The 12,469-nt window shown below is 40.1% G+C and overlaps 1 protein-coding gene across 1 annotated transcript in view; it reads left to right on the top strand.

Annotated features, from left to right (window-relative positions):
• The window catches only part of Pcsk5 (proprotein convertase subtilisin/kexin type 5), a 409,247-nt gene that overhangs the window by 326,812 nt on the left and 69,966 nt on the right, over positions 1-12,469 (top strand). Inside the window, exons 23-24 of the mRNA XM_051194065.1 lie at positions 1,702-1,908; positions 3,030-3,098. Of these exons, the coding sequence (XP_051050022.1) occupies positions 1,702-1,908; positions 3,030-3,098 (276 nt within the window). The remainder of the gene's footprint in view (positions 1-1,701; positions 1,909-3,029; positions 3,099-12,469) is intronic.

Raw genomic sequence — 12,469 nt, 5'->3', positions numbered from 1 at the left:
GTTAACTTGGCCTGACTGAGAAATGCTTCATAGATTTGTAAAGGAAATCTCTCGATGTTTTTACACAAGCAATTCCAGGGAGAACTGACTAAGAGAGAAATTCCACCCTTAATGGAGGTTTAATTTCCCATAAGCTGGGGTTCAGATGGAGGGGTGGGCAGATGAGAAAGACACTTAGTATGGGAATTCTTTTCTGCTGTGTGGCTACTGGGAAGTGAGCATCTCTGCTCCTCCATGCCCTCCCTGCCATGATGTGCTAACACCCTTGAAACTGAGAGCCAGGATAAATCTTCTGTCCCCTTAAGCATTCATGGTGGGTATTTCTGACACCACAGTGAAAAAAACTGACTCACCATCAAGGAGTTTAGACTAATAAGGAGGTTTGTCCTCACATACTGAACAATGAGAAACTATCAGATAAAGACCAAATGAGCAGTCAAATGCTGCTACAGATCATTTCCATATGTGATGAGCAGAGATTTCCTGGAGAGGGTAATTGTTTACCAAGCCCTTATTTAACATGCTCTCTGCATAGCAAAAGCTCATTCTAACACAGCAAGGATGGTCTATGCCTTGAGATTAACATGCTAAAGATGAATGCTTCCTCAAGAAACTCCAGAAAGAAGTTTTAATAAAAGGCTCAAATATCAGCAAACTCTTGTGGGTCAGTCCAACATTATACTGACTTTCTACTTCTGTCCTTGCAACAAGGGACTATGGCTAACTTCATACATACTCAGTGTCCCTTCAGCCTGAAGGTCAGTGATTTGGATCTGTGTGGCGGCTCACATGCCTAGAACCAGGTTGCTCTAGGCAACACAGATCAGCTGTATTTCATATGTAGGGCCACATGGGAAGTCTGGTTCTCAGTAGAATGGGTAGATGGTTCCCTAGAGCACACTGAGCATGTCAAATCCCCACAGCTGGGGGTAAGGAGCTCATAGGTAGACAGATAGTAGTAATCTCAGTGCTGTTTTTAAAACATCTGTGGCTGTTTATAATCCTCTGTAACAGATCCTGATATTTTTCTAACTGATTAAATGTTTCTGTTCTCTCCGGGAACAAATTCTCATGTTCTGGCATGCTGGGAAATTGCTGATTCTTTCCTTATAGAGCCCAGTGTTGACAGAAATAAAACCCTTAGGGATGAAGTGAAGGAAGTGTGGAGGTATGCATGATTTAGGGTGTCAGCAGGACTGTCCTTAGAACAATTAGTAGCTTTGCAAAAACACAGACATTAGTCAGTACAAGCATGTGATTTTCATAGTGATTCCAAATCACTGTGAGATTACACTTTTATCAAGTGTGTCGGCCATGAGGAACATGTTTATTTTTATGGCATCTCTATAACCCCCAAGTCTGAATGGGTCTACCTTTACCCAAAGGAGCCCTTGGGAAAGTTAAACACATTTTGAATTGTAGCTATCCACAAAACATGGTTTGTGGTTTTGCAGTGACATCCCAAATAGAAGTTGTTCACTCAGATATATAAAAGAGTGTAAAATGATTCCCTGCAAGGAAAACTTTACAGCGATAAGAATTTAGATATTGCACTTTTTTATTAAATCCATTCTGATGCTCTTGATCCCCTAGGAACAAAAGCACTCAGTTGTTTCTCTTTTTAATAAAACATCTTACATTATATGAGTTCCATGGCTGGTTTCTGCATTTTCTCTTTTCCATTCCCCTCTAACTGGTCAGACAAGCATGGTCGGGAACGCTTCCTATACCAAGGAGAATGTCGGGAGAGCTGTCCTGTGGGCCATTATCCTGCCAAGGGTCATGCCTGCCTGCCCTGCCCAGACAACTGTGAGCTTTGCTACAACCCACATATCTGCATGAGATGCATGAGTGGCTACTTCATCGTGCCCACCAACCACACTTGCCAGAAGCTGGAGTGCAGACAAGGTGAGGCTTCTACAGGGTCCTACTCAGCACTGAGAGGTGGGATGACAGATTATACCTCTTGTCATCAGGGAGGCTTTGACTGCCTTACTTTCAGTTATCATGGTGTTATTATGAACACTTAGAATTACTCTGAATAGCTCAATAAGCAAGTGGAGGTATTGTCCCTTCCCTTTCCCCAACCCCACAATGCTGAAATAAGAAAGAAGAACTGAGACCAGAATCTAAGTCTTGGCCAACAGTTTTCTTCCTGCCAATTACTAGTGTGATACCTTGGGCAAAACTAATTTAATTTCTCAATGCCTTTGGGCTTTATGTGAAAAAGGGCAAGCATAACATCAAGTAAGACTGACATGAAAAGCAAGGAGAAACAGCGTACCAAAACCTACCTGAAATTGTTGAGTGCTCTATAAATTGTATGGTGTTGCTGTTCACTTTCTTTGTTATACTGGAAGATGCTAAGATTAGCAGCATAGATTATATTTGTTCTTTTATATGTAACACTGCTATGTAAGAATTATGACTGGCCTGTGTCTGTTCAGTTTCAAGATATTTAAATTAATCACCCCTCCTATTTCTCCTTTCTGTTTACAGAGACAATAAAATATTTTTTTTAATTTAAATATGTTTAGTAGGTCAGATATAGAGACTGATCTTTATATATCTAATTCCATTGTCCTAGACACAGAGCTGACTTACTGAATAAATCCAACTTACTAGTTTGACTTCAAAAGTAGTTATATGGCCAACTGTGGTAGCTCATGGCTCAGTACCCAGGAAATGAAAGCAATGAGTTTAAGGCTCGCTTAAGTTGAATAGTGAGCTCCAGGTCAGCCAGAGTACATAGCCAAATCCCTGTCTCAAAAATCAAAGTGAAGGAAACAAACAAACAAAAAGACTAGTTCTATGGAATATAGTGTAAGCCTCTTCTATTTGTACCCACTTGTGTGGTGCAGTCTGTTAAGTTAATATAGGATTTTAAAGTATGTGACATCCTTCTTCAAGATTGTTTTGGGCTTCATAATCATTCTGTGATTCGCACACCAAACACAATGTTTTCTAGCAGTGACCACGCCTCTACCCAGTGTATTTGAGTTGTGTTTTCCATTCCTTTCACTGTACAGGTGAATTCCAGGATTCTGAGTATGAAGAATGCATGCCTTGTGAGGAAGGATGTCTGGGGTGCACTGTGGGTATGTCATGTTCCTTTATTACTTAAAATGTTTAAGTAGCCGTGTCCCTCATCACACATGCTGATGCTGCCATTGCTTCAGCAAGGAGTCTTGTCATCGAGGTAATTATCAGTGTCCCCATCATTCTCTCTAGTACTGACAGTGTCACAATAAAGAGATGCTTGTGAGGCAATAGTGTCAAGCTTAAGAAGCATGGCAGTGTCTTCCCCTGACAAAGAAATGCTTGTTGGCTCTAACCCACAAGGTACCCAAAAGCTAGTGGGTAGAGAGATAAGGAGGTCGGACTCCACTGCTTGGGGCCTAAGACAATATTTTGTACTATGGTGAAGTCAAGATTCCTGTTACACAAAGAAAAGCATACATACTCTCTAGTCCGAGCTTGTGGCTCCCTCACCCCCTTCATCTCACACTGCTGCTCCTCTGGTGAAGGAAAAGATGGGGTTGATTTATAGCCCATAACATCAGTGAATTTGATTCGGAAAATGTAAAATAGGGAGACTGTGTTTTCAAGACCATACTTTTATGTAAGTCTAGGCAACATATAGAAAACAGCATATAGGATCTGTGAAGGAAAATTCCAGCAGGAATAAAGCAATTTCTCTTCGTGGGGGCTTCTGTGGAGGCCTGTGGTACATCTAAAATGTTTCTATGTACATATCACATGGGGAATTTGCCGGGATGCAGGCAAGCTGTTGGTGCAGTTCCGCATGGACCACTGCTGATCTGTAGAGTTTATTGGTCTTACCTAGTAAACTTAACTATTTGTTTATTCTTCTCTCATACAATATATCCCAACCACAGTTCCCCTCCCTCCTCTCCTCCCTGCTTCCCCTGCCACTTCCCCTTTCCCCCAGAGCCACTCTTCCTCTGTTTCCCTTCTAAAAAGAGCAGACCTCCCAGGGATAGCAACCCAAAATGGCATAACCAGATACAATAAGATTAGTCACAAACCCTCATACAAAGGCTGGGTGAGACAACCCAGTAGAAGGAAAAGGATCCCAAGAGCAGGTGAAAGAGTCAGAGACATTCCCACTCCCACTGTGAGGAGTTCCACATGAACACCAAGATAACAGCTATAATATATATGCGGAGGACCTAACACAGACCCATGCAGGTTCTGTGACTGCTGCTTCAGCCTCTGTGAACCCTGTGAGCCCAGCTTAGTTGATTCTGTGGGCCATGTTCTCCTGGTGGCCTCAACCCCCCTGGCTCCTATAATTCTTCCTCCCCCTCTTTTGTGACTTTCTTAATTCTTAAATATCATGCATGAACCATAGTTTATCTGAGGCTTTAGAAATGTGAGTGACACTCTTTTATTATCATCCATTGTGGAATGAGAAGAAATACAGTAACAGTAAAATTCATAAAGAGGTGGCAGTCAGGGATGTAAGGGCAAAATTCTAAATATCTGGGAAGAATTTACCTTTGAAAACTCCCTCAGATTCAGATATCATCCTAAAAGGGATATGGTGTTATGATATTATTCTTTGGAAGAATGAGTAAACATCTACTCATACCAAATGAAGAACTGATGACAGACCAGATAACAGAAGCTTGGTGAACCAATGGGTTTATGGGGCTTACTCACAGAAGTATAGGTGTGTGTGTGGGGGGGGGTATTTACAAGAGCACAAATGACTCAAAGACAGCTGTATCATCAAAGGCCACCCCTGCATGGGTGACATCTCATGAAAGCTAGGAAACCTGGAGCATACTGAACAACCTTTAGGCATCTCAACAGGCTGGAGTGTGTCCTTTCCAAGCTTCTCAGATGTTCTAAGTCTCTTCTGAAAGTATTTGCTAGTCTTTGATGTGTACGTATGTACGTATGTATGTGTGTGTGCTTGAGAAGAGAGGGACCTAATGAATCTGGTCAGTTTCAGGGACTTCCTGAAGCTATTTTGAGATGTTTACTTTGAGCTTAATGAGCTTCTTTGAAGGATGGAATGTTTCACCTCCCCATGTAAATGTCTTGTATCTTAGTGATCTTCCTTCCAAGATACTACACAAAAGATGTGAACAATAACAAGGCCACCATGATCACTGGGACATTTGGTGACATGGCTAAAGATGAGACCAAAGTGTAGCAATTGGGAAATGATTCCATAGGAGAGACTGGCCAATGAGGCCCTGGAAATCCAGAGTCTTCTTAACTGATAAGTCAGTCTGATTCACTTCACAGAGTGCTGCTGAAATATCTCACTCACTCCTTCATTTAGGAGACTTTAAGCTATCTTCTCTGTGTCCATGTGCCCGGTTCTCGCCTTGACACTGGGAATTCAAAGATGATGTAAGAGGCTCTAATAAGGCTGTGCCACCAGAAATGTACCTGGAAAGATGCTCTTGATAAGGCTGGCCCAGAGTGGAGGAGGATCAAGTACAGCAGGGTCACCAGGAAAGGCAGCAAGAACACTCAAAATGATGAGCTTTGACATCCTAAATTATAATATTTCTCTTCATTTACAAAATTTCTATTTCTTGAACTGACTTGCCGGACCTCAACCATGACCTCATTTCTGAGACCTTGTGATCTCTCCAGTGGGATGAATCCTCCCTTTCTTCCTTTCACGCGTAGGTTGCTATAACATTGGTCTAACATTTGGTATGTGCATCACTTTCTGCCTGACACTGAAGGGCTTGTTTGAGGATAACCTCTCTGACTTACACTGTCTGCTCCCATAAGCAGAGCATCAATCCAGCATCATAAAGCACACACGCTTGATAAGCAAATGTCACTCACTTGTGATGGCATGGCTTATAGTGTTCTGACTCTACCATGGTGTGACAATGACCTTAGGGTATTAAATTAGAATCTTGTTCTGCACTGGCACTATGCCTACAGAATTTCCCCATGTTACTATGCAGCAGTGAACCACAGCTCATGTTACAAGCTCATGTTAACAACCAATACCGTGCAGTGTGCTGTGTGACCAGTGATTCTTCAATATATTGTATGAGATAACCAATGTTTTATTACAAGATAGTCTTGTGTTAGAGGTACTTCTTTATGTGTAGACTAATGTGTTCTGAGAATGTATGAAAGGCAGTCTGAGTCATAGAATCTAGGATATGTTGTGATGTTTGGAAGGTTATGAGTAGTAAATACATTTTTGTCTTAATGGTAAGCTTCATTTGTGTTTATTGGGGCATAACTCCATTGTAAGAGGAAAAAAGTATATGTGTAAATATTTGCTGGGTTTGAGAGTTTCTCAAGTTCAAAACAGAGAGATAGCACATGAGACTCATGGTTTCAGACAATGTTTTCTCTAATTAAATATCCAAGAAAAGGAAAAAACTCATACAATAAAGTGATCTTTATAGAATATTAGAACTAAAAGATTTGATAAAAACATGGTTTGATGCATTTTATAGTTTTAAGGAGAAGGTAAGAACGGGAACTTTAAAAGATGAATAACTTAGCAAGGTCTGCCCAAAATTCTCTTATTAAGCAAAACATCATCCTTTGGAGAGAATTTTGCTTTATTCCATCTGAACAATGCAGATTCTTTTTTGAATGGGTCTAGACAATCTCTGGAGGAATTAAGTACAAGTCAGAGCAGACATGTGAGACATTTTTATATATATTATGTCATAAACAGTTGTTGTGGATGCTAGGGATGTTTTGAGTTTTGCATTTCTTTTCATATATTCAGAGCCCTATAGATTAATGTCTGTGTTTTACAACTAATAAAGGAAAACTCGACCTCCAGGTTGATGGAAATTGAAGCCAGCTCTAGGGAGGAGCTAGGCCTTGTCCGTTCAAGAAATGTTTTCATAAAGGAGACAGAAAGCTAACCCATAACCAAAAAGTGATTGTTTCGTCTGGAGGAAAACACTGAATTTGATACTCTGTGATTGAGCCAAGGGAAAATTTATTATTAGGGAGTGAGGTTTATCTTCTTTATCAGAAATGCTGTAAACAAACAGCATTTCTTTTTTTTTTTTTTTCTTTTCTAAGAATAGTTGATGTCAAATTCTTTGTCTTTCTAACAAGTATTTTCAGTTGACATTTTTTTCAGAGGCAAATCTGAGTGTTTGGGGGTGGGGTAAATGAAACAATTTTATCTGATGGTTTGAGGTATCTTTCACAGTTTTAATTTAATGAAGATAGTATAACCTGAGATTGGAGGCCCATACCTATTTATCCATTGACTTAATAATGGATTTTAATCACATGATATAAAATCTTTACTCCCTTACCTCATTAATAGAAACAGAAGTTACTGTGCTTGTGTTTTGGCTTCAAAGGACATAATGAAATTTTTGTTCTTTGAAAGGAATGTAGTCTAAACTTTTTAAAAATTTAAGCAATTGCCAAAAAGAAATAGACTCATATATTTTAAGTTTCAAACAAGGAGACAAACTTATGCATAAGGAACATTTAGACAGGGGCCCTGAAGCAGTCAAAGTTTTCCAGAGAGATATCACGGAAACTGTGAGTTTGCCTGTGTTGCCCACAGAGAAGAGGGAGAGCTGCCCTCAGCATGGGGCTTCCACTTGATGACAAGTGGCATGATATTCTGCCCTAGATTTTCCACCACTAAACGTATGACTGTTGAATAAGGAATGAGCAAACATAAGGAAACAGAAGAGGGTTTAGAGAAGCTGTTAAAAATCCAAACCTTAAATTCAGTCAATGTATTTAAAAATATTCGTTAGCTGAAGCAGATCAACTGGAGGGTAAAGAGCAACAGACAGACAGAAGGAAAAAAACCTGTAACTAGGAGATGTGGCTCGGTAGTAGAAAGCTTGTCTAATACATGTGAGGCCCAGTGTTCCGTCCTCAGCACTTAAGTAAAAAATAAATAACAAACAAACAGGAAAGCAGAATGATGGGCTTGTTCAGGTGGGGGGGGTTGTTTTGTTTTTTGTTTGTTTGTTTGAAATGGGGTCTATTGTAGCCTGTGTTGGCCTCAACTTGTGGTGGAGCTCAGGATGATCTTTGACTTCTGGACCTCCTTCATTCATTTCCCCACTGCTGGAGTTACAGGTGTGTGCCTGTAAGCCACCAAGCCATCAAGACCCAAAAAGATGTGTATAAAGTAATGATGATTTCCTGATATACTGTCTCACAAGCATTCTGTTTTGTTTGCTTTGTGGTATGCTACCTTCTGAGTGAGCAAAATGCTGAAATTAAAAGGTATGCATATCTACATGTATACTTGAAAGGGAACAGTTGGTTGACTGTGGACCTGAAGGTGGTTGTCTGTGGCATGGGGTAGGCAGGAGGGTGGGGCAGCTGGAGAGATGACTCAGTGGTTAATAGCTCAGAGGGCCAGACTTTAGTTCTCCATGCCCAAGTTGGGCAGCTCACAATTACCTACAACTCCAGTTCCAGGGTTCCAACAACTTCTTCTAGTCTCTATATATACTTACACATGTGCACATAGACCCAGACACATAAATAAAAATAAAAGCAAACATTTTAAATAAAAAGGAGTAGAAGAGATGATAGTGAAACCTCTCCAGGTGTTTTCACATACTTCTGATCTTAGTCCTGGGTTTCGTGTTCTCACAATAAACAGCGTAGAACTAGGGTGTGGGGGGACAGCTTTGCTTTAGGTAAAGAACTGAAATTCAAATAGTTTTATCCTTAATAGTTTTATCATTAGCATCTGTTTCATGGGTTTTGTTGATTTTCCGCTCCCCCAGGCCCTCTGTTCCCCTCCCCACTTTGTGCCTCCCCCTTCCCCCTTTGTCCCCTTCCCATCTTGTGCCCTTCTACTTCTTGTAACTTCCTTTCTCCTTTTATGTCACACGCACCCTCCCCACGCCGTGCTCCCTCTCATGGTCTCCTATCTAGTTTCATAACTATTACCCACAGATGTGAGATGGAATCTAAAAGTGGTTTTAATTTGAGTTTCCCTGATGGCCAAAGATGGTAAACACTTCAAAATATATTATTGTTTGTATTTCTTATTTTGAAAACTATCTGCTCATTTTATTGGCAGGTTAGTAATTTTGGTGCTTAATTTTTGCAGGTTTTGTTCATTTATATTCCGTTTTGTGTGTATAGTGTTTTGCTTGCATGTATGACCATGTACTTCATGCCTGCACAGTACCCATGGAGACCAGAAAAGGATGTTGGATGACCTGGAACTGGTATTACAGGCAGTTGAATAGAACCTAGACCCTCTGCAAGAGCAGCCAGTGCTCTTAACTGCTGAGCCATCTCTCTAGCACCATAATTTTTCAATTCTTTATATAGTCTAGCTATAGTTCTGTCTGAAGTAGAGCTGGCAATAATTTCCCCCCATTCTGTAGACACGTGACTTGTTCTGTTGATAGTTTTCTTTTCAGTGCATAACCCTTTAAATTTCATGTGGTGTCATTTGTTTCCTCTGGGGATGTTTCCTGGGCTGTTGGAATCCTGTTTCACAAAGTTATTGCCTACATCACAAACTTAGAGTATATTTTCCATTATTTCTATGTGGGATCTGGTCACTTGGTCATGGCTTGTTATCCACTCTAATTACCTGGTCAATTAGTTGAAAAACATATCATGATCTTTGAGGAAGGAATGGGAAGAAAAGGGAAAGCTTTCTTCATTTTCAGAAAACTTTCAGTTGGCAGATGTATAAGAAAAGCATTGTTGACTCAAGGAGAATGACCAAGTAATCAGTGTGTGCTAAAATCAGTGCTTGCAAAATTGTTGGGCAACTGGATAAGCACAGGGTCTTAAAGTACCACCAGAATCTACACAAGTTACTGCAATTAGCATCTCTGTAACTACTTACAAACAACTTGACATTACGTGTCTACTGATGAGATAAATTCTATAACAAGGATATATTCCTCTAATATCTGTGACAAGAGTATCTGGGAGGCAAATCTGCTACCATGGGGCATTTGTCATCTTTTTCAGACATTTACATTGTCATGCCTGGGATGTTTTTACTATCGTCTATGGAGAGAGCTCATAATTCTGCTTTACTGCATATGACAGCATCCCCTAGTAACAGTGGGGTACAAATTCAGGAATTCTGAGAGAAAGCAAGCTATATTGAGCTGGAAGATAGTCACAAGAGAAATCCCAAATGTGGACCACTTGTAAAACCACTAACTTATACCTGTAAGGAAAATGGAATCTCTTGGGAAAATTATGAAATAAGTAAAAGAATAGTATAAGAAGAAAAGAACTAAAAATGGGCAAATGGATGAATAGATTAAGGAAAGGGGGATCCTAGCAAATAAAAGTTGCTCTGCTTCGGTCTTTCTTAGGGTTTGAAAATTTTTAAAAGAATTTAAAAAATACTTCATGCTCACAGCTGAGAATGCCTGAGAATACCCCAGAATCTTGGTTTTTAATATTATTCTGCAATAGAGACAATTGAGCCCCTTTGTTAAATTAGTTGATTTATAACAAGAAATATACAAGATGACCTTGCATCATCTTATGATAATGGAAAGTAAGAAATTACTCAAAGGCAACAAAAGGCTCACATATTTGAATGCCTGCCTTTAATCCCATCATGCAGAAGGAAGTGGTAGGAGGATTTCTATGAGTTTGAGACCAGGCTAATCTACATTTTTGCAAGTTTCAGTGCATCTTGGGTAGAGATACCCTGTCTCAAAATCTTTTTTGAACAATTTTGTTCATAACTTTATTCATTTCTTTCAAGGGGAGGAGTTAACTTATGTATATAAGTTATGTTACTATATTTACATACACACATGAATGAATGGATGGATGGATGATTCGATGGATGAATGAATGAATAGATAGAGATAGATAGATAGATAGACAGACAGACAGACAGACAGACAGACAGACAGACAGATAGATAGATATAGATAGATGAGATAGATAGCAGGGTGTGTTATAATAACAGACATACCTAAACCTCAATGACTTAAATCAACAAATCTCTCATGATGCCTCTTCATCGTGAATCATCATCTGGGAAGGCTATTTGGGATTGTCTTCAATCCAGAACCAGATAGATGGATCAAGTACCATTCATTTATTTTGCTTTCTTCATCTCTTCGTTGTCATCTCTCTCATAGTCTGAAGATTTTGTCATGTTCTAATGAGTGGGCTTCTGACAAAGCTCCAGATGGATGAGCCCTGACAGAAGCTGACAGTATAAAGAATGTTCTCTGACACTAGGTTTTCTTCTTGACTTCTGTGTCAGAGGCCCTCTTTCATAGTTGTCACTGTCATTGCTTCCTAAATTTTATGTGTCAGTATATATCATATGTAATCCAGGAATGATTTAAAGGGCATCAGAGGTGGGAGCAAGTTATATGTAAATCCCACGTCCCTATATGCAAGGTACTTGAGCATTTACAGATCTTGGTACCATGGGGGATTGTGAGAAGAATCTTCTACAGATACTGAGTGAAAACAATAGTCCCAAATGTGTGCCTACTTGGCTTCACTACCTGAGTAGTCACTCTCTGCCCTTCTGACCTTGGAAAACGGAGTGTCTTTCTGTCTCTCCAAGGAACTCTTTTGAAGAAGTCACTGTTTTTAAATTGGTAGAATTTTCCAAAATATTCTTCTATCACACTTCTCTGATCTTTGGCAGCTAATGTTGCAAGAGAAGCAGCAGTGACCAGTGAATGAGCTGGTGGGGAGATTTGACCTTTCTTTATTCCTGACTCTCAGATGTCCACTGTGACCGTGAATTTTTATTGACAATTTGACTGGATGAGAAAAATCACCTAGAAGACATACCCCTAGGTGTATCTGTGAAGATGTTCCCAGGGAAGTTTAACTGAGGAGGGAAAATCCATCCTAAATATGGGCAGCACCATCCCATGGGAACATGTCTCACTCTGAGTAAAAGAGGGAAATGGAAAAAGTGAGCTAAGCATTGGCATTATCCCTCTGTCTCCTGCCTCCATATACTATCCAAGCAGCCAGCTTGCTCTCCTGCTACCATGCTACCCTGGCTTATAGACTACATTGCCTAAAGCCACAAATCAAAATCCTTCTACCCTGTTGTATGGTCAGGAGAATGAGCAAAATGCTTTGGCTTAGAATGATTTTATTAAGTATGTGCCAAGCAAAAGCAGAGGAGTCCATTGCAGTTAGCAGTTACGTAGACACAGTGGATAGACAAAAGCAGCAGATAGCAAAGCATTGTGTGCTTACAACATCCGGGTACTTGAGGCAGTCAGCTGGAGGTCCCAGTTCCATCATGAATGAGTTTACAGGTCTGAACTTCTGGATTCTCAGTGCAGGAGCTTTTATAACATGAAAGAAACAATGGTGGCATCTGCTGTAAATAGTTTACCTTCTGTCTGTTCTCAAGAACATGATGTTTTAACTCCCCATCTGTTTTGCTTTTCTCTTTTCTCCTTGTCCCAGTCTTGAGGTGGGGGCAGGCCATCCTCAAACAAGTGGTCTTAGAGGACACTTGATA

Source organism: Phodopus roborovskii, unplaced genomic scaffold (assembly GCF_943737965.1).
Source record: "Phodopus roborovskii unplaced genomic scaffold, PHOROB, whole genome shotgun sequence".
NCBI classification, from domain to species: domain Eukaryota; kingdom Metazoa; phylum Chordata; class Mammalia; order Rodentia; family Cricetidae; genus Phodopus; species Phodopus roborovskii.
Note: the sequence above shows the minus strand (reverse complement) of the source record. Positions and strands in the feature narration are given on the sequence as shown.